The 22909-nt window shown below is 40.2% G+C and overlaps 1 protein-coding gene, 1 long non-coding RNA gene and 1 pseudogene across 3 annotated transcripts; 2 read left to right on the top strand and 1 right to left on the bottom strand.

Annotated features, from left to right (window-relative positions):
• Positions 1-1100: 1100 nt before the first annotated feature.
• Positions 1101-17956, bottom strand: NAA20 (N-alpha-acetyltransferase 20, NatB catalytic subunit). Its single transcript, XM_032248125.1, has 6 exons — positions 17598-17956; positions 12258-12282; positions 9308-9398; positions 7837-7972; positions 2085-2230; positions 1101-1620 (listed from the first exon to the last, which is right to left on the bottom strand). The coding sequence occupies exons 1-6, from the start codon at positions 17648-17650 to the stop codon at positions 1535-1537; spliced, it is 537 nt and encodes a 178-aa protein (XP_032104016.1). The 5' UTR covers positions 17651-17956; the 3' UTR covers positions 1101-1534.
• On the top strand, positions 2230-10773 carry LOC116530136. 2 transcript variants are annotated; one of them, XR_004259848.1, is made up of 4 exons: positions 2230-3413; positions 7731-7741; positions 9968-10065; positions 10193-10773. It is a non-coding gene; the product is annotated as an uncharacterized LOC116530136 (long non-coding RNA). The 2 variants fall into 2 exon arrangements; XR_004259847.1 differs by having other exon boundaries at positions 9968-10773.
• LOC116530194 lies at positions 17780-22342 on the top strand (annotated as a pseudogene).
• Positions 22343-22909: the final 567 nt, after the last annotated feature.

Raw genomic sequence — 22909 nt, 5'->3', positions numbered from 1 at the left:
GATAAAAGGCAGTTCTGTTTTCAGCTTGACTGCTTTAGTCACCGGACCAGCCAGCATCAGCTGCTGCGGTGTCAGATCACATCTCAAGTAGAGGTCTGTCAAATGAGTGATCAGGAGAATATCATCTTAATAATAAGCCTTAGGCTCATCCACAAGTCAGGGAGTGGGATGAAAACAGGTCAGAATGCAAGTCACTTAATCACAGTCTTCTAGAATTATCCATTTATGTTGCATGTATGCATAAGAAAATAATTGTTATGTTCCCAAGGTAAGTTATAACAAGCATGTGCCAGTGTGAAAGTTTGAAGGAAAAAGCTATTCTCTAATAGGAGAATATAAAGATTCATTAAAGATTCATTTATCTCTCACACTAAACTCCACCAAAATAAATCGTTTCAATAGTAAAAGTTTAATAATTTCTTGTGGGTTTTTCTTAAGTCTTTCACTAACTGGATATTTTCACATATTACAGAGGATGACGCTATAGATAAGGAATTCTTTTTCCTCCCTAAAAATAAAACAACCTCAACAGCTTTTTCTTTTCTTTTTTTTTTTTTTTTAGAAGGGCAGGATTTAAGCAAAGCATTGTGAAGAGGAGAAAAGCTCTAGGACTAACAGTATTAACGCAGGTGACTGGGAAGAATTTACTAAACGATAAGAAGGGAACTCTTAAGTATGCTGGGCAGTGAATATTTCAAATGTACATTTTTTAAATACTACATATGGAAGTCACAATTAATTAAACAACATATCCTAAATGATGACCTTTCACAATCCTGATTTAGGTTTTTGGTTTTTTTTTGAGGCTGGGTCTCACTCTTGTTGCCCAGACTGGAGTGCAGTGGCATGGTCTGCAGCTCACTGCAACCTCCACCTCCAGGGTTCAAGCAGTGCTTGTGCGTCAGCTTCTTTGTAGCTGGGATGCCTGGCTAATTTCTGTATTTTTTAGTATAGATGGTATTTTTATTATAGGTTTTGGCCAGGCTGGTCTCGAACTCCTGACCTCAAGCAATCGGCCCACCTTTGCCTCCCAAAGTACTGGGATTACAACCTGATTCAGTTTTACAAATGACTAACAAACTTCCAGAAAACATTCATACAGTCAACAATGTGTTTTATTATAATCTTAGATTTATACATTTCATATATGCTTTTAAAGCTTCAATTAACAGTTCAATACAAAATTTAAAAACAAATAATATGCAGCAGTGGTTCTCAGGCACAGCATTTAGGAGGAGACAGGAGCAAGTCTTTTCCCTAGCATACACATAGTGACTATTATGAACCATAACAGTGGTTATGTTTCCTTCTGACCTAGCTGCCTTTTCAATTGAATTTTGTTAGTGAACAGCTTTCATAGGTATGATATTGCTAACTGGAAACAATGAGATTTAAAATAAATTGATAACCTGTATTTTCTTGAATCGTTGAGACCTAAAATGATTTTCTCCTAATAGAGCTCCAGAATCATCCAATGAAAATAATATTGTCCATAAAGCATCTAGAGTATCTGCCTAAGAACCACTGCCCAGGGTTATTCAATGTCTTCAGGCCTCACAGGATGAGGTAATGGTATGATGGATTTCTTCTCTGTGTCCCTGGAAAGTGCTTTCCTCATATCTGTAAAGAAGCAAAGTTTAATATAATTAAACACCCAAATGTATTATATCAAATTTAAAGCGTATAGGTGAAGTTCCCATAAGAGGTTTATCTTCTACCCCTACTTCCATCAGATTCTAAGCAAAATGTATTTATAAATGAGTCTCCCAATTGCCAAGTATACCAGATGCTAACCAAACCCCACCCAAGATTCAGCTCACAATACATGTTCTTTCTTGTTAGTAAAATAGCATGTCCATAACATAGTAGAACAGTAATGTATAGAAATTAACCATTGGTTAGTTAGTAGGTAAGTTAATTACTACTACTAATAGGTTCATAAAGGTAGGTTGAGGGAGATTTAAATATTAAAGTCAAGTATGATTCTTCTATATTTATTAAAATAACCAAATACTACACTCTGTAGAATGAATGTAACCATTTTGACGGACTTCTTGAGGACAGTGCCATGGAAGGGAGCTTACCATAAGCGTCCTCATCAGGCTCCCCGTTGCTGGCTGAATAGTACTCTATGACTGTCCTGTATACACTGTAGCCCAGTTGCTTGTACATGTTGACTGCAACTTGGTTAGATACTCTTACAAAGAGATCGACAAAAAAACCACCCTTTCTTTAAAAAAAAAAAAAAAAGGAAAATGTTAGAATGTCGGAAACCCTAGAAAGTAATAGATACATATTTTTTTTAAACGTGTTTTTACCTTGCTTTGACTATTACTCAGAATGGTAGTAATAAGACGTTGCAGCTGATTACATGGTAATAGAAATTTATATTACTTAGGATTTATGACAATTACTTTGAAGACTTTATGTTTGCATGCTAGTATTTCAAAAGCTATGACACGTTTTCTTAAAAGATAAAGGTATTTGTTCTGCAGATTGACTACCTATTACAGTTTCTCCTGTGTATGAACTTTATATACATGGAATCATGCATTCTTTTGTCTTTTCTCTCAGTCAACATTGTTAAGAGTCAGCTTCAAGAGCGACTGGGCTTGTCCACCACAAGCCATTCATGGTCCTGTTGATAAACGTTTCTGGCTTTTACTATTACCAATGATGAATACTTTTGTTGAACGTCTGATGTAAGGTCTATAGCTAGGAGTCTCATTGTTGTGTCACAGGGCACAACTTCATTAATTAATGCCAAACTTTTTCCAACTGGCTTGTACCAACTCACACTCACACAGAAGCAAGTAAGCCTCCATTCCACAGTAGCAAGGCTTTGTACATCAGATGTTTCTATTTTTGCCCATCTTACGGTGTAACTATATCTCAGATTTTAATTTTTATTTCCAATTACTAACAATGCTGAATATATTTATTGATTGGCCATTTAGATTTCTCCTTCTGTACAGTACTTAAATCTTTCACACAATTTCCCCCCCGGCTTCAGTTCTCTATGTATTCTGAATATTCAATACTGTGCAATGTCTTTGCAAATGTTTTTCCAATTTGTAGTTTGTCTTGTCATTATCCTTATGGTATCTTTTGATTAAAAAAAGTTACTTCACTTCAGTGAAGTTGAATATATGAATCTTTCCTTTAGTTAGTACTTTTTATGGCCTGTTTAAAAAGTTCTTCTACATCGGGGCCACAGAGACACACTCTCATATTATATTCAAAAGACTTTTTAGTTTTGCTTTTCACATCTAGGTTTTTAATAAGTCTGGAGTTGACTTGTGTGTAGAATAGTGGTAATCTGGGAAATTTTTTTTCCCATAGGGACACCCAATTGTCCAGCCACCTTTACTGAAAAGTCTATCTTCATACTACTGATGTGCAATGCCTCCTCTGTGGTATGTTAAAGTCCATATATTCTTGGGTCTGCTTCTCAAATTCTGTAGCACTGGTCAAGATAACTATAGCACTAAGATACAGACTCACTTTTTACACTCTGATAGCTGAAGGGGAACACCATTTTTGTTGTTGTTCAAGAATATCTTACCTCTTTTTTGCTCTTAAGAAGTTCTATAAACAATACTTGGGATTTTTATTGCAATTACATTGGAACTGTATCCTCTAATCCAGTGATAGCTCATCGCTTCACTTTAAGGGCTACTTTAAGATCCCTCAAAAAAGTTTTAAAAATGTCAGAGAGGTCTTGTATAACACTTGCTAGATTCTTCTTAAGTACTTAATGCTTTTTCATGTCATGGCATCTTTTTCTAAATTTTACTGTTTTTACACACACACACACACACACAATTTTTATACTGACTTTACATCCAACAACTTTGCCTACCTTTTATTAATTCTAAACATTTATTTATAGATTCTTGTGGATTTTGTATTTGTGTAATCGCATCTGTGCAAAATAAGTTTTGTTTCCTCTCAATCCTAGTATCTTTTATTTTTCCTGCTTTCCTGTGCTGTCTAGAATTTCTATTAAATTATTGAAGCGGGACTAACTTGTCCCTGATTTCAAATAAGTATTCAATGTATCGCTACTAAATATATTTACTACAGATTTCTTGTAGATATTTTTCAAATTCAGGAAGTTCCCCTCTTCTATTTCCTAGTTTGTTAACAGTTTTTATCAAGAACGAATATTGGATTTTATCAAGTTTACTGCACTTACTAAAATACCAAGTGTTCTTCTTTAATGTGAAGTTGAAACCACCTTGTTCCTGATGTTCATCCTATTTACATAGTCCCAAATCCATTTTGGTAATTATTTTTCTGGGGTTTTGCCTCTGAATGAGATCTTCCTCAAATTTTCCTTCCCATATTTTGTCAAGTATTGTTATCAGGGTTATCCTGGTCTTAAAAAAAAAGTTGAAGAATGTTCCCTTTTTTGGTTTGTGCAAAACAGTTTGAGTAAAAGTGACCTTTCAATCATTATTTCTTAAATGTTTGGTAAAGTTGGCCAGAGAAGCCACAGCTTTCTTTGTGAAAAGATTTTGGGCTACTGATTGAAATTCTTTAGGGCAGAGGTTGGCTGACAACCTGTTTTTGTACTGCCTTCAAGCTAAGAATGTTTTTTTGCAATGGTTGTTTAGAAAAAAAAAAAAAAAAAAGCCTATGTAACCAAGACTTTAGCTGGCCTTTAATGCCTGAATATTTACTATCTGACCTAGAAGAAAACTGCTAACTCTTGTTCTATACCCTTAACGAATTTCTACCACATTGTTCTGTCAATTAGAAAGAAGCATGTTTAAATCTCCCATTAGTATAATTATTTGTCTATTTCTCCTTGTAGTTTTGTCAATTTGTGCATTTTTACTTTGAAATGATGTCACTCGGTATATACCATTTTTAATTGCTTTTTTGTTTGAAACAGTTTTGCTCTGGCGCCTAGACTGGAGAGCAGTGACGTGATCTCGGCTCACTGTAACCTCTACCTCCCAGGTTCAAGCAATTCTCCTGCCTCAGCCTCCTAAGCAGCTGGGATTACAGTCACGTGCCATGATGCCTGGCTAATTTTGGTATTTTTAGTCAAGACAAGATTTCACCATGTTAGCCAAGCTGGTCTGGAACTCTGGACCTCAAATGATCCGCCTCCCAAAGTGCTGGGATTACAGGCATGAACCACCATAGCCAGCCTTGTTACTTCCTTGAATAAATATTTTATCAATATGCAGTGACCCTTTTTTATGCTGGTAATAATTACTTAACTATAATTTAACTATTACTAATAAGTATTCTAACTTTATTTTGGTTAGAATTTATAAGGTAATTAAAAAATTCACTTTCAATCTTTCTGTATTTATTAAAAATATTTTAACATATTTTACACATATTTCCTGTAAAGAGAATACAGCCTTTGTCTTTTAAATAGAGTCACTGTAGCCGGCCGGGCATAGTGGTGGGTGGCTGAGGCAGGAAAATCATTCGAGCCTGGAAGGCAGAGGTTCCAGTGAGCCAAGATCACGCCACTGCACTCCAACAGAGCAAGACCCTGTCTCAAAAATAATAATAAGATAAATAAATTAAGTCTTAAGTCCATTAACATTTACTGTTGTACTTACTGACAATATTTGGATTGTTGGCTACCATTTTATTTCATGCATTTTGTTTTGCTGGTTTAGTTTCCTTTTTCTCTTTGGGATTGATTTCTATCATTCAGTTTTTCTTCTCTACTTGTTTGCTTTCTATTTTTAATGTGTATATTATGTATACATATATATAATGTATATAAGCATGTATATATGCTTTATATATGTGTATATGTATGCATACCCCTACAAGTAAAGATTACTTAAATCTTAGTAACTATTCTAAAAAATGAAGGCTTAGAAACTGGAAAGGAAGACAGCTTAGTGGTTTTCTACTCAGAAAGAGAATCTATCATATAAACTCCTTAAATTATATGTGCAAGATCATAGGTAGTTACAACCCACTGTTTTTTGTTTTTAATACTGAAGTTCTGGGATACATGTGCAGAACGTGGAGGTTTGTTACATAGGTATACTCGTGCCATGGTGGTTTGCTGCACACATCAACCTGTCATCTACATTAGGTATTTCTCCTAATGCTGTCCCTCCCCTAATCCCCCACCCCGTGACAGGCCCTGGTGTGTGTTGTTCCTTCCCTGTGTCCACGTGTTCTCATTGAACAACCTACTTTCTCTCTGTTCACTATACAATAATGCCAAGTACTTTTTTTTTCCAACATAATGCCATTAATAAATGTGTGTAAACTATAATCATGCTAAAAGTTTTCTTCCCTTCTTTGTTTGGTCTAGGGAGAACTTTAAAAAAATCTTAAACATTAGCAATGGCTTCTTTTTCAGCTAACACAATTTCTTCTTTTCTGAATGAGTCTGAGCTCCTTTTGCCTCTAGTTTGGCTTGAAGCCTTTGTTAGGCCAGTTACTTCTTTAAAACTTGCCTTTATTAAATCTAATAATGAAGTGGAAATTAAGCTCAAGAACCCTCCTCAGCAACTATTCTCTTTCTCACCACGCTTTTAGGCAGTTACAGTGGAGAAAGAAATGGCAGCTTGACAACAGGTCACGTTTATACACACATATCTCTTCTAGAATGAAGATAGGAGGAGGGGCTTTCTCTTTTATTTACTGTATTACTTTTATTGCAGATAATGAAGGGGTTTGATACGTACAACACTTCTCTTAAAAAAAAAAAAGATGCCATGTTCCCAAACTGTGCACTGAGGTGCCGTGAAGTGTCTCAAACTCATATAGCCACCAAAGGATATTTGAAATGTTCACGGAAAACAGCAAAACCTTACATGTCAGATACTGGCAAACTAGTTTGAAGTAGTTCACAAATTCAACATTAGATCATGCTACCTGCCTCTTAATGATGTAATATTTCTATGAAGCTGAGTTTCTGGCAGTTGTTGTGACTAAAAAAAAATACTAGATGAAAATCAATGTGAAGCAGGAATGTAGGTGGTTGTGTCAAGTCATTCAATGTCCAACAGGTGCGCACATCTCATTACTAGCTAGCCACAGTTATTTAAGAATGAAATAAAATATTTTTTCTTTCAAGTTTTTTAAAATGGGTATTAGCTGTTAGGCTATAAATACTTATTAAACATTTAGAATATAACTACTTAAGACTGAATTATTTTCTTTTGGCCGAGGAGCACTGTTTTTTTTGGGTTTTTTTTTGGTTTTTTTTTTGAGATGGAGTTTCGCTCTTGTTACCCAGGCTGAAGTGCAATGGCGCGACCTCGGCTCACTGCAACCTCCGCCTCCTGGGTTCAGGCAATTCTCCTGCCTCAGCCTCCTGAGTAGCTGGGATTACAGGCACGTACCACCATGCCCAGCTAATTTTTTGTATTTTTAGTAGAGACGGGGTTTCACCATGTTGACCAGGATGGTCTCGATCTCTTGACCTCATGATCCACCCGCCTCGACCTCCCATATAGGCGTGAGCCACCGCGCCCGGCCGGAGCACTGTTAAAAATTTATTCCAATGCCAAGGCAATGTTAACAGATGTTAGGAATGTGTGCCACAGTGGCGGGAACACTAAAAGAAACCTTGAGCGCTAGCCTTTGGAACTGATTCCACCAATTCCTCGGCTTGTAGGCCTACAGCAGGTCACTGCAACACTTTGCCTTAACTTCCTCAATGGCAAAATAGAAACAATACCACTTTGACTATGTGACAGAATTTTTGTAAGGACTACTGGAGGTGGAAGAAGATGAAATTCCGGTAAACTATAAAGCATGACAGTTATTCAGCCTGAAGGGACGAAAATGGTTAAGGGTCCACAAATCACTAAGTGTATTTGAAAAACCGAATCTCACCTCTCTGAAATCTCCTCTAATAACTCCATAAGTTTAGCAGCCAAACCAAGGCGTCGAAATTCTGGGGCAACAGACAGAGCTGTGACGTGCCCGTGCCATTCTTCCCTAGCTACTGAGCCTTCTGCTTTACCCATAACTGCCAACAACAAAAAAGTCACATTCAGTAACTAGACATTGATTTATACATAATTATAGAATTACTGTTCAGTACATTTTTATTACAAAGGAAACTAATAACCAAGTTTTAATCTTTTTTTTCTTTTTTTGAGACAGAGTTTCGCTCTTGTTACCCAAGCTGGAGTGCAATGGCGCGATCTCAGCTCACCGCAACCTCTGCCTCCTGGGTTCAAGCAATTCTCCTGCCTTAGCCTCCCAAGTAACTGGGACTACAGACATGCGCCACCATGCCCAGCTAATTTTTGTATTTTTAGTAGAGACAGGGTTTCACCATGTTGACCAGGATGGTCTCGATCTCTTGACCTCGTGATCCACCTGCCTCAGCCTCCCAAAGTGCTGGGATTATAGGCGTGAGCCACTGCGCCCGGCCTCCAAGTTTTAACTTTTAAGTACACCTGAGGTCATCCACCAGCTAACACTTAGTGCTTTTATCTGAAATTCACTTGCAAATATAACACTATATGTAGTTCTAAAATCAGAATTAGAACAAGTTAAAAAGGAATGATAGACTTAAAACACAACTAATTTTGAACAAAGAACCAGAGTATGTATTTTTTCAAATATCTACATTTCATATGGGTTTGGATATGTGTGGGTACACGTAGAGGTACATATGCAGTTCAGAGCTAAAGATTTTGTTAGTAATGCTGCTAATTCAGTGAAGATGCTATGATGCCTGCATTATGTACTAAATAAACCATGTAGAAATTTAACAAAAGTATAGAATGAAAGATTTTTTTTTTTTTTTTTTGAGACAGAGTCTCACTGTGTGTCACCCAAGCTGGAGTGCAGTGGCGTCTCAAGGCTCATGGCAAATTCTGCCTCCCGGGTTCAAGCGATTCTCCTGTCCCAGCCTTCCGAATAGCTGGGATTACAGGCACCCAACACCACGCCCGGCTAATTTTTTGTATTTTTAGTAGAGGCGGGCTTTCACCATGTTGGCCAGGCTGATCTCGAACTTCTGACCTCAAAGGATCCACTTGCCTCGGCCTCTCAAAGTGCTGGGATTACAGGCATGAGTCACTGTACCGGCCTTAGAATGAATTTTTTTTTTTTTTAAGATGAAAGATTTAAGAAGAGTAAAACTATGTCTTTCTGGTTCACTGCCATTATCACCTGGGCCTAGCACCATGCCCAAAACACAGAAGAGATCAGTACGTTGTCGAATTGTTGAAGAGGAAATAAAATTACAAGCATCATGGTTATATTCCAATTCTTCAGTCTAAAGCAATCGGTTGAAACCTCTATTAAAATCTTTACCTACTCCCCAGAATACTAGTGGTACTATACTTACTGTAACCCATTAATTCTCCACCTGGTGCCTCTGCAACAATGAAATACTCTGGCCAATGGGCAAGGTACTGTAGGTAAAAAGGAATCCCATACTAGGGTGCTGTTAAGGAGTGTAAGAAGTAATGGACAGTAGAAAGCCCTTCATTCAGGGATATCGTAAAAAATAAAACGTTTCCTTTAAAAAGCATACTGTTACATTATCCCCAGCTCCTATAATCATACATACCATTATATAAAATACTCAGGTTATCACTGATTTTTAACCAAATTGCCTGGACATATACTCTCGAGTGTGGAATGGAGATAGCAGTGTCTAATAGAAAGCGGAGAATCAGAACCCCAAAGTTCCACAGTCTACTTCCCTACTGACCATACCATATCTAAGTCTCGGCATTCATAATCACCTGATATTATTTGTTTGTGGTCTGCCTCCTCTTACTCTATGAATGTCATGTTCCCTCTATCCCTGGTGCGTGGTACATAGATGTTCAATACATTGATGCTTATGTAATTGCATTGAAAAATTAATGGCTAGCTCCTACTTTGACTTCAGCTATGAGACTGTGAAAATAACTTTACAACCTAAGTCCTTCCAGGGGCAACTTAATTATCCAGTTTTTCCTCTCCACTGATTCAAATCCTGCACTTTTTTGTAATGTAGATAAAAGATGACTTAAGGAATCAACTATGTTAACAGTAAATGCCTGAGTAATTTGCTCATGACTTAACTCTTCAACCTTGAGAGGTCCTTACTGTCATGTACTCATTCCTACATTTCTCTTTACTCTGTACTTTAATGGATGAAAATTATTTCTTGTTAGTATAAACTTTCTGACGCAATTTATAAGAGAACACCATTAATAATACATACACGTATTTTTTTAAGTTCCTGAAAAACCTGTTCGGTATGAAATTCTTCAAAATCTCCTCTGAAGGACCATCATTATTTTGAATACTCCTCAAACAAAACCCTTATGGCAGGCCAGCCAGTCTTCCTGCCAGCCAGCCACTAACATACACCACAACCATCTCTCCGTTGGCTAACAGAGGAGCGCCACACACCCCTCCCTGCCATCTACCTCTAGGACCTAACAGGATACTTTCAAATATGGGCTCACCTGGATTATGGGACTTTCACTGTCAATTTTAAATGTCACTGGAAGCACACCATATAAACGGATTTGCATTCTAAAATATTCCCTTCCTATATGGAGAAATTTTTGTCATTCAGCATTCTTCAAAAATCTTTAAGTGGTGATATCGTTAGTCATAATTTAAAAAATACGGATAAACACTTTGGAGACTTTTTGCTTTTCCCATTCAGTTTTGTTTCTGATATGTAGTCCTGTTGCTGCCTGTACCTGTAAGTTCATTTTTACTGCTGTATCATATTTCCTTATGTGAAGAGACAGCTTAAATAGCCTGTATCCTGACAATGTACAGCTGGGTCATTTCCAGTTTCTCAAAGTTTGAAATCCTTCTTCAGTACAGCTTAATTTACTTAACCATCTCCTGATTGTTGTATGTGAATGTTATTCCAAATGCTTAGTAACTCTCCTGCAATAAATACTTTTTGTAATGGTATAACTCAGGGGTTAGCAAACGTTTTCTGTAAAAGGCAAATAGTAAACATCCCAGGCTTTGTGGGCCATACAGTCCCTGCTGGAACTACTCAAACTGCAAAAGCCACAGACAAAATAGAAATGAATCAGCATGATGTGTCCCACTGAAATTTTATTTACAAAAATGAGCAGTGGGCCAGATTTGGCCTACGGGCTTTGTTTTGTCAACCACTGACAAACTGCTTCTATTTCTTCTTCTTTTCAGTTTTCAGGAAATGGAATTACTATTTCTAAAGTGCCTTCCAGAAAGATAATAGCAATTTATACTGTCACTGGCAATTTATGAGAATGTTCCTCTCACCTCACCATCATCAGCACTGAGGTTCATCATTTTTTTAAAATCTTGGTTGATGTGATAAATAAAATATGGCATCTCATTTTGGTTTTAATTTATGTCTTTTGACTGGCGAGACTGAACTCTTAACACCTTCATTAAGCTCCTATATGCCCTCTTTTGGTAAATTACCAGTTAGCAGAACCCTCCTACCCAACTACAGTAGACACAGAATATAACCCAGAATCCGAGCTTTCTGTTGTAAGCCACTGGAGATGTGGGGTTATCTGTTACAACAGCATAACCAGAGTACCCCATCTTAACATCTTTGCCCCATTTTTCTATTGGGACCACAATAAACACTGCTAATTGTTACTTTAAATCCTCTATTCACTTTAGTAACAAGTCCCAATTTATAAAGCGGGGCACATTTCTGGACTCTAGATAGGATTCGGTGGAGCATGAAACAGGTGCTGTGCTGGTCAGTGAGACAGAAGGGGCTGCGCGGCATTTCCCAAAGGTACTCTTAAAAGGGAGGAACACTCTCATCTTCCCCTGTTTTGATTCTGCCGCTGGAAACACGGCTATGATGCTGTTTGCTCTGGCAGCCTCTGGAACAAGATTAAGGATACCCTGGGAGTAGTCCAGTGCTTAAACTGCAAAGGGCCTGGCTGTTGGTGTCTTCATGGAACCATCACCTGCCTGGGACTGCTTATCTCCAGACTTTGTTTACACTTGAGAGATGAAGCCACCTTGCTGAAGTCACTGTGCTTTCTGTTGTATACAGTCATGCTGACTCCTGAAAGGCAAGGCTGGCAGGAGAGCTATGATGTTACAGATTACACGAGGTCATGATATTAACAGTCTGTCAGCAGATCTAAGACAACCCTTGTTCTCAGTTTCATTTTTTAAAATTGCTTTCAGTGTTGTTTATGATGTTTCCTGACCTACAAGTTTTTAAATTTTTCAGTGCTCATCTGTGTTTTCCTTCTCTTTCTCTATTTTCTTTACTGTCAGTAAATCTTCATTCAGCTTTCTTTTGTAAAAAAGGATACAGTTTCTGTAAGTGGATCCAAGTTACTGAAAGAAATGAGAAATAGCAATAGTAAGCAGCATTTACAATAACCAGTTTAAATAAGCCTGCTAAACAATAATATGCCACAGGAAAACAAAACATGCTTAATTGACAACGTTAAGGCCAACTTTAGGGCTGAGGAAGATGATTTAATCTACCTAATGCCATAATAAGCTGTCATAGCAGCTATTAAGGTGTTTGTACATTTTTTCATTTAACTGTTGCCTGCCTCTTTAAAACTGAAGTTATTAAATCTACATCTCGCATTTTCTAAGTGGCAATAAATTGCTAACAGAACTGAGGACCAGCTAGGGATGAATCTCACTGAGACAGAAGGTCAAACTCGCCCGCTGCAGCATCCTCCGTGGATCCTCCCTGCCTGTGTCTGTCTTCCCTGACAACTGCTCTTCTACTCCACCCTCTAAACGTGGTCACTCCGACCACTCTGTTTTTGCTCCCCACTCCTCTTTTATACTCCTATCTCCCTGTCTCCACCATCCCCATTCCTTTGCATTCCATCACGTGTTCTTAGTAGATGCCTCCCGACCTGGCTCTGATGCTGTGAGCGCCTCAGCAGCACATCCCAGCAAACCATTCCCAAATGAGCATTCTGAAAACCCATCTCCTCCGTCCCCAAACCATTCTGTCCCCTCACTTCCCTATTCTATTAATGGAGCCACTATTTTGTCAGGCTCGAAACCAGCTACTTTTGAACTGTTCCGATTTCTAGTCAAATTCTCCTCTGAGACCCATAACGATGCTAGGAATAACGCATTTCTGTAGTCCAGCAGTTTTTAAACTTTTTGGTTTCAGAACTCCTTTACACTAAAAAGTTACTGAGGAACCCAAGGAACTTTTGTTTATATGGGTAATATCTACTGACACTTAAAATTTTTTAATATTAAAATGTTAATATTTTTAAAAATTAAAGATTAAATTTTATTTAAAATGTATTATTTAACTTTTAAAATTTAAAAATAATAAATCAGTTACATGTTAACACAAATAACTTTACAAAAAAGTCACTATACTTCCCAAAACAAAACAAAATCCAGTGACAACAATGGCACTGTTTTAACAATTCTGCAATGTCTTGCTTAAAAGACAACTGGATTCTCAGGCATTTGTAATGCTTGCTGCTGGAAGATCAAGCCTCGGGACGCTCCACTGTTCATTTGTGAGAGGAGGACAGTGGAAAAGGTGAAAAACCTTAATACCTCATGAAAATAGCTCTGACGTCACAGAACACCTGAAACAATCTTGGGGACCCCCAAACCCTTACCCGCACCTTGAGAATCATGGCTCTAATACTGTGCAGGGAGTCACTCCCACACTTCTCAACTGCTTTATCTCCTCCTGTCTGCCTACCTGTACCCCTACTCCACCCCTGCCATCTCAGGGCCTTCCTATTTCATTCCCAGGAAAAGACAACAGGAAGAAGAAGCCTTCACCAAAGTCCCCCAACCGAACCTATGCACACAGGCTTCTGTGCCCATATGCTACTTGCTCTCCTGGCACTGGGCACACAGTGCGGCCAGAGACCCCCTCAGTACTCGGGACCCTCCTCCTGCAATTCTCTTTCCCTCCTGCATCTGCATCTTCAATTTCTCTTTCCTGGAAGAAATGCACAGATATGTGCACTGAGCCATCAGCTGCTCTTGAACAGCTTCCCATTCCTGGGGCAGCCTGACATGATGTCTTCACTCAGCCTCAGAGACCACGGGGTTTTCCTCTCACCTCGCTGAGCCACATGGTCTCCTTTACTCAAACGCTTGATGCCCTATGGCACCATCTTACAGCCTTTTAGCCTTTTTTTCCTACACTTATGTCAACCCCCAAATTTCTGTCTTTAGCTCAAACCTAATCTTGAGACACCCATGCCCAGGTGTCTTCCTGGCCCTTCCACCTGGGTTTCCTGGTGCACTTGGCAGAGAAGCCCAGGTCTTTTGATTGCCTCTCCTGGCTTTGCCCTTCTAACTCTGCTGTTAACCGCTTACCCTCCCACGTTCTCTGTTCCAGCCATGAGGCCCACCTCCTATTTGAAACAGGGTGTCTTCACTTACAGTTCCCTCTATCTGGAAGCTCCCTTGCCCCCCAGTTTTCATGTAACTCATTTCCTAACTTCCCCAGGTCTCTCTTCAAGGGCACTCTCCCTCAACACCCAAGCTAAAGCTGAATCCCCACTCCCTTCCAACTTTCCTTCTCTGCTGGTATTCTCCTTCGTAACTGAAGCTAAGTTCCAAATGACTTCCCGTACAGTATTAGATCAGTGAATCCCAAGGTGTGGGTCAGGATTTGGGGTTGTCCCCAAAACTGTTTCAGGTGTTCTATGAAGTCTGAGCTATTTTATGATACACTAAGGCTTTTAGAGGGGAAAATGTACATTCTATAAAGACACGTTTTTATATCTTGTTCACTGATACATCTCTAGCACTGGCACACAGTAGGCACTCAAATATTTTTCCAATAATAAAATATGTGTTAAATTAATTGCAGTGTTCTACATCCATGGATTCTTTCGATTCCAACTGCAACATCTAATCTGAGTTTTTCTCAGAGTTTTCTACCAAAATCAAAGAGGTAAGAACATAGAAAAAAATACGGTCACGGTGTAGTGGCTCACAACTGTAATTCCAGCACTTTGGGAGGATGAGGTGGGAGAATCACTTGAGCCTGGGAGTTCCAGACCAGCTTGGGCAACAAAACAAGACCTTGTCTCTATAAAAAATTTAAAAAATTGGTGGGATGTTGCAGCACGTGCCTGTAGTCCCAGCTACTCAGGTGACTGAGGCAGGGGGACAGCCTGGGCCTGGGAGGTTGAACTAGAGAGAGCCATGATTGTGCCACTGCACTCCTTTTCTGGGTGACAGAGTGAGATCCTGTCTCAAAAAATAAAAGAAAATGGGGAATAAGTGGAGCTCCCCTACTGGCACATTCTGAAGAGGCCACATGATTCTCTGAAATCTAGTATTTTCTTGCTAAGTGTTCCTGTGTATTTTCTTCCTATTCTTTTCCATATAAAACTGTTGTCCTTTCCTAGATCTTCAGTTAAAACTGGTTCTCCATGACAGAAACTGGCTCTGCCTTAACTTTTCCTGAAGCTTCAAGACACCCTGTCACCTCCCATGCTGCACCTCCCAAACTGAAGCCTCCGTCATCATCTCTGGGCCACTGCCAAGGCCTCATAAATGGCTTACCTGCCCAGTTTACCTGCTCTCATCACATCACAGCCCACAGAGCTCAGTGGTTAAGAGTCTGAATCCATCGCCAGGATTTTACAGTGAACATTCTGCTACACTGGCTTCATCATCCCTTCCTGCCCATCTGCCAATCCTAGATCCACTTTTTAAAACAATAAGGCAGTATGTGAAAACTAAGAACCAAGTGGTGCTGACTGAAGTGTCAGGAGGATAGAAAGAACTATGGGATGAGATGGCTGGGAACATTTCAAAGAGGGGGTGAGACTTTCCAGAGGTTCCAGGTGGGTTAAGACCCACTCGGAGCAATGGGTTGCAAATGGAATGTGCATGTCTAACATGGTTCCTGTGGTCAGGGACCAAATCTTTCAGAACCACTGCTCCAGAGCCAATCTCTTTGGATGAAATTCCTTGCTTTACTCACTCACACCTGGGCCAATTCACTTGCCATGCCTTAGTTTACTCATGCACAAAATGGGGGTGACAGCACCTCAAAGAGTTGTAAGGATTAACTGGATTACGACATGAGCACTCAGAACAGTGCAGGGGACAATGAGTTCAACACAAGTCACTGTAGCTATGACGCTTAGACCAGGCTGGCCCAACAGAAAATTCTTTCCACAGGATCAAGTGTAAATCTCTCCAGTGACTGCACTGTTAACTGGCTGCTCAGTGACAGAAACCAACCACTAGATTCACACCGATCCCAGCTGTCTGACCACACTTCAAGTTTCTCCACTTTCACTCCCTGCTACTCTGGAATTTCCTTCTTCCTCACTTACCAATGTGTTATCCATCCTTCAAGGTTCACCCACTCTTTGAAATATTCCCAGCTATCTCATCCCATAGTTCTTTCCATCTTCTTCACACTTAAATTGGAACGACTTGGTTCTTAGTTTCCATGGTGGGAGCTTATTTTTTAAAAATGGATTTAGGACTGATAGGCAGAGAGACAACCAGCATAACAAAATGTTAACTGCAGAATCCAGAAGAAGTGTCTGTAGAAGCACATGGTGAAATTCCTCCAACTTTTCTTTTCTTCTTTTTGAGACGGAGTCTCCCTCTGCCGCCAGGCTGGAGTGCTGTGGTAAGACAGCAGCTCACTTGCAACCTTCACCTCCCGCCTTCAAGCGATTCTCCTGCCTCAGCCTCCCGAGTAGCTGGAACTACAGGAACGCGCCACCACGCCCAGCTAGTTTTTTCTATTTTTTAGTAGACACGGTTTCACCATGTTGGCCAGGATGGTCTCAATCTCTTGACCTCGTGATCCGCCCGCCTCGGTCTCCCAAAGTGCTGGGATTACAGGCGTGAGCCACCGCGCCTGGCCTCCTCCAACTTCTCTAAACGTTCGAAAATCTTCATAATAAAATGTTTTCTTAAAAAAAAAAAAAAAATAGAACCTGCAAATCAGAGGTCTGGCCTTAACTCGAATTCAGAGAAACTGAATCCAGGGCTCTGCGCACAGCGAGCCTCCCCTAGGATCTGCCCTGACACCTCATGGAGGAAAGGTGTCTACACTGGGGTGTGCAGCTACAGTAACTAAACTTGCAATCACCAGCCACGACTGAGACAGTATCCGCTGCAGGGGCACGGTGATCAGCGTTATTTCATTTAGCTACAATTTAACCACGGCCACCAGGTGGGCTTCACGATGTACGCATCCCAGTAGCTGCTGACCCGTTTCCGACCCTCGCAAGTCCCCTCTGCGGCCGGGCCTTCGGCGGTGCCCACTGCCCAGCAGAGGCGCGGCCCAGCCACCAGCCTGCAAGCAGCCGGGCGAGGAGCCCAGGTCCTAGGCTGGAGGCCGCGCCCCCGGCTCGCCCCATCGACCCAGCACGTCCTGACAGCGACCCTGAGCGGCGGCCGGAGCGCTGCCCCAGGACCCAAGAGCTCGCAGGGTCCAGAGACAAAGTTTGAATACTTTGGCCAAGGTCGCCACGGCCGGCGCGCGTCGACCCCGGGTCCACCCGTCCCTGGACCCTGTGACCCCAGAGAGGCGCCCTTGTCGGCCGACTGCGGTGGTTCTCGCGGGTCCCCGCCCGGATTTGGGGTCCAGCCGGGAGGGCGCGGCCGGGAAGCAGGGCCGGGCCAGGAGCGGCTATCCCTAAGCGCGTCTCACTTACATGTTGTTGAAGCGGAACAGGTCGTCGCAGGTGAAGGCCCGGAGCGTGGTCATCTTGCCGTCGCCGCTTCCGAAACCCGTAAGCCAAGACCCTGCGCCCGCCCCGCCGGAAGTCTCCCGGAGCGCGGCCGCCGCGGAACCCAGGGGCCGAGGTACTGCTTCCGGGCCACGAGTTCCTCGGCAATGACGGCAGCGAAGCAGCTTCCTCTGGCGGCCGGCGGCGGGAATTGCCAGCCAGTTCCTGTAAGGCCTCCGGGGCTCTGGCTGCTCAGAGCTTCGGAACTCCCGGGAAGCGGCTGCAAAAAGCAGGCCTCGACACCTGGCAAGGAAAAAAGCTGCTAGGGATGCAGAAACCCAAGCAGAGGAGCGGGGTTCACAGCCACCTGGTGCTGCAGAGTAAATGAGGAACGGGAGACCGCTTGTCCCAGGGATGCGAGTCGCAGATGTCATCTTAAAATGCCAATACCACGTTTAAATACAAAAAGAAGGCCGGGCGCGGTGGCTCACGCCTGTAACCCCAACCCTGGGAGGCCGAGGCGGACGGATCGCTTGAGGTCTGGGGCTTGAGACCAGCCTGGCCAAACGGAGGGAAGAACGAAAGGAAGAGAGGATGGGAGGAAGGAAGGAAGGCGCGTGCCTGTCCTTGGAGGCTGAGGCAGGAGAATCCCTTGAACCCGGAAGCGGAGGCTGCAGTGAGCGGAGACCTCACTACTCCACTCCAGCCTGGGTGAGACTCCATCTCAAAAATAAATAAATAAATAAATAAATGCAAAAAGAAGTGTAAAATTGATTTTGATAGTACACTTTATTTTACCCATTTATTTTTCCCTGACCTCACTTTATTATACCTGAATATCATTTCAGCCTGGCCTCGAGGATTCTGGGGACAAATTCACTGGTAATCTCATAAGAGCATGCTTATGAATGACATATTGCTTTTCACTTGCTGCTTTCAAGATTCTTTTTTCCTCTGTGACTTCTGAAACTGTGCTGATAGTGTTTTACATCTCTTCTTGCTTATACCATTGATGTGTTGAGCTTGTTTCTGCATCTCTGTTCTTTCTTTGGAGAAGTTTTCAGTAATTATTTTCTTTCATATGTTCAGTTTCTGAATTCATTTGTTATACTTTAAATCTTTTTATTGGTATTGTCATTTTCCTGATTTAGTTTTCTGTTTTCCCATTTTTATACATTGAGCATTATTCAAATGATAATTTTTTTTCAGCTAATTTCTGCATCTCCATTGTTTTAGGGTTGATTTCTGAACCTTTTTTCATGTCTTTAATTGTGCCACATGACCCTAATACTTTGAACAGGTAATCTTTGATTGAGATTCAAGCATTAACAAAAAGCCACCTGCCACAACTCTTTTAATGTGACTTTCTCCTGGGGTAGACTGAAACAAATTGGCCCAGATGCTAGAAGTCTCTTAAAGCCCGTTCTGAAGATGTGTCTTGTGTGGAATTGTGTGTGTATTTTTCAGTGAAAGGGGGTTTCTCGGGTTTCTTCATAGTGGCCTGTGGTCACCTGATCCACCTGTTACTGGTGGTGCTGCTGCAGCCTTCCTGCTGCGGTCACCGGGATTTCCTTTTGGTCTCAGAGACCCAACCTATCATTCAGAGGACCCCCATTTCTTTCAGGACTCCATGTCATCAGGGGCAGAAACCAGAATTTGCCATAGCTTCAAAAGGAGAAACGTAAAAACACTTGTGTTAGTATTTTCTTTCTTTGTTGAAGGAGATACTACGAGTTGAGGGTTGACTCTTACAGGCATTCTGCTCTACTGCAGAGGAGCAGGGGCTGTGGGGGTGGCGTGAAAATAATCAACTTTTTTTTCTTCTGATGTGGCTCTTAACATTGTGCTCACTTGGTGTGCTGCAAACTCTGAAGTGGTTCTTAGAGTTCCGATGCATTTTCTCACTAGTCATTGTTACATTTATATGTTACAAAAAAAATTAGGGCCTGCAGTATTTTTTGTGCCATTTAGCTAATGTACTCAGTATTATTTTATAGATAAGATTCATAAAGTATATTCATCCGTGTCTAGTAAGTGGGGAAAGTTTTGTTTATTTTTTTTTCAGCTATGTTGTCCTATTTTACCCAAGACCTTTTGCCAGAGCAAAACATACAAGATGCATTCCCAAAATCAATACTGAGAGGATATGGAAATGGTGGCCTTGATAATTTCCACTGGAGGAAAGACTGGGGAAAAGTAGATGAATGTAAGTTGCAGAAAGAAGATTATAATGCACTTAACCAATGTTCATCAACTACTCATAGCAAGATATTTCAATGTAGTAAATGTGTTAAAATCTTTAATAATTCTTCAGATGTACGTAGTCATAATATAAGTCATACTGGAGAGAAACCTTTCAAATGCAAAGAACCTGGCAAATCCTTTCAAATGTTCTCATTCCTAACTGAACATCAGAAAATTCACACAGAAAAAATTTCCAAAAATGTAAAGAATATGGCAAAACCTTTCACCAGTGCTCACACTTTACTGAGCATGAGAACATTTGTACTAGAGAGAAACCTTACAAATGTAAAGAATGTGACAAGGTTTCTAAAACTTGCTCAGCCCTTATTAAAGATAGATTTTACACTTCAGGAGAACATTAGAAATGTGAAGAATTTGGCATTAGTATTTAATTCCAAATTATGGCATTATTTAATGCCACATACTAATGCCAAATTATTTCATGCCATTATACAAGTGGCATTAGTATTTAATACAATTAGTATTTGTCAAAAGTATTTCAACAGTGCTCCCGCCTTACTGATGGTAAGGACCATGGCACTGAGAAAAAACTCCAGAAATGTGAAGAGTGTGGTAGTGTCTTTATCTCTTGCTCAAGGCTGTCTAATCATCACATGATTATCGCTGGAGAGAAGCTCTCCAAGTGTAAAGAATGGTAGAAGCCCAAGTCATTCCAAACATCAGAGAAATGAGATTGGAGGAAAATCTTTCAAATGTGGGGAATGTGACAGCATCTTCAGGTGGTTCTCAGACCTTACTAAACATAAGAGAATTCACACTGGTGAGAAACCAGACAAATGTGACGAATGTGGGAAAGCCGATACCCAGGCCTCACACCTCATTGAATATACGAGGATTCACAATGGAGGGAAACCCTATCAATGTGAAGAATGCAGGAAAGTCTTCAGAACTTGCTCAAGCCTTTCTAATCATCAGAGAACTCATTGTGAAGAAAATCCCTATACGTGTGAAGAATACAGCACCATCTTTAAGCAGTCATCAGACCTCAATAAACCTATGAAAACCCATACTGGAGAGAACCCTTACAAATGTGACGAATGTGGAAAAAACTTTACCCAGTCCTCAAATCTTATTGTATATCGGAGAATTCCTGCTGGAGAGAAATCCTACAAGTGTAAAAAATGTGACAAAGCCTTTACCCAGTTCTCACACCTGACTGTACATGAAAGCCTTCATATTTGAGAAAAAAATAAACAAATGCAAAAATAGGGAAAGCCTTTAGTAACTGCTCACATCTTACTTTACATCAGAGTTCATACTTAATCAAGTTATTATAAAGATAACGACTGTTGAAAGACCTTTCATGAAATACAAGTTTCCAGAGCACTAAAGAGCATTTCTTCTGAAAAAAAGAAAATTAGAAATATGTTTTATATTAGATGGAAGCCTTGCATCAACTGCCTGAACTTTATTCAAATTCAGAGAATTTGTGTTGGAGACAAACCCTTCAAATGTCATAAAGTGGAATAACATTTGTTCAGAAACTATAGCTTAGAAAACACCAGGGTTCATACCAAAAGATATTTTTCAAATGCAATAAGTGGGAAAAATAAGCAAAATCAAGTCTAAGTAAACATTAGGGAAAGAGAAAGGAACAGGGCACTCACATGTTCGGGCATGACACTGAATCAGTGTTGAGTCTACAGAGTAAAATAGATAATTCATTCATATTTATGATTAAAAGGAGGATGATATTTATTTTTTGTAGAGTTTTAAGTACATTCAGGATACACTTTTTTGCATTGAAAAAATGTTAAATAGTTTGAAAAACCAATATTGATGTAATTCAGCTCTCAGATCAATTGATGCTATGTCTTTATTTCTAGTGCTGACGTGAAAACACATGCTTAATGGTTGCTGCATCAGAGATATGAGAAGTTATTTTATATTAAGTGTGCATCGCTGATATACTTTTCCACGAAAGGTGAAAGACGCTGAAATGTAAGATACGTGAGTAAAATATTGCTAAAAAGTCTCTTTGTAATTGTCTTATATACCTGTAAGTGATTCATGAGTTAAGTGTTTAATATTCTTCTGCATTATAGGAAGAGAGAATCATTTTGAATTTTATAAATCATTGGTTTCAGCAGTATTTCATTATGGTAATATACCGTAAGTTTTGAAATGTTTTTTAAGATTCTATGTGAACTTAATTTGTTTTTAATTGAACACAATTGTGTTAAATGTGTTAGATCTGGTGCTCATGGAATAATGTGTTATCCTACCAAAAATCAATTCCATCTTACTCAACGGTGTCGATAACGGACGGCAACAATCTACTCTCCGATGGCAGAGTGGAGTAACATCTTCAGTGATCTTCATTCCCAGTGACTTTTTAACTGCAAGTAACTGGAAGAATATGGTTCTCATAGTTTTTTATACTTTTCTTTGTAACTACAGAGTCATCATTGTTATAATAAAGATTATACAGAAGTATAAATAAATACCTATATTTCTGAGTAATTTAAAATTTTTTCCTGTAATTTTTCTTGGATGTACAACCCCTCTGCCCTGCAAAACACAGAGAGAGTTTAAGTTGTGATTTGCATGGAGGTAAATATACAAATATATAACTGTAAACATAAACTAGCCTGGGCATGGTGGCTCACAGCAGTAATCCCAGCACTTTGGGAGGCCAATATGGGAGGGTTGCTTCAGCTGAAAAGTTTGGGACCAGCCTGGGCAGCATAGTGAGTGACACCTGTCTCTACTACAGATTTTTAAAAATTAGCTGGGAGTGATGGTGCACACTTTCAGTCCCAGCTACTCGGGAGGCTGAGGTGGAAGGACCATGTGAGCCTGGGAGATGAAGGCCGCAGTGAGCTGTGTTCATGCCACTGCACTCCAGCCAGGGCAGTAAAGTGTGCCCTTGTCTAAGAAAACAAGAACCAAACACAATAGAGATAAACTTTAGGTTTAAGAGAATTAACGGAGCACGTAATTGTGTTTGTGTGAGTGTGGGTGTCTACCTGTTTTGAAAGTACACACGACAAAGAAAATAGCAAGATTGGATTCAAACAGATAATTTTAAT

This window comes from Sapajus apella, unplaced genomic scaffold (genome assembly GCF_009761245.1).
Source record: "Sapajus apella isolate SASKATOON/1434 unplaced genomic scaffold, GSC_monkey_1.0 scaffold65, whole genome shotgun sequence".
Lineage (NCBI taxonomy): Eukaryota > Metazoa > Chordata > Mammalia > Primates > Cebidae > Sapajus > Sapajus apella.
The sequence above is the reverse complement of the archived record's forward strand: the minus strand, read 5'-3'. Positions and strand labels throughout refer to the sequence as shown.

Coding starts and splice junctions, on each gene's coding strand:
- NAA20 (XM_032248125.1), bottom strand. CDS start 17,650: ATGACCACGCTCCGGGCCTTCACCTGCGACGACCTGTTCCGCTTCAAC. Junction 9,399..12,257: donor TGGATCCACTTACAGAAACT/GTATCCTTTTTT, acceptor ACAGCACCCTAG/TATGGGATTCCTTTTTACCT. Junction 2,231..7,836: donor TTAGAGGAGATTTCAGAGAG/GTGAGATTCGGT, acceptor TTTTTTTTAAAG/AAAGGGTGGTTTTTTTGTCG.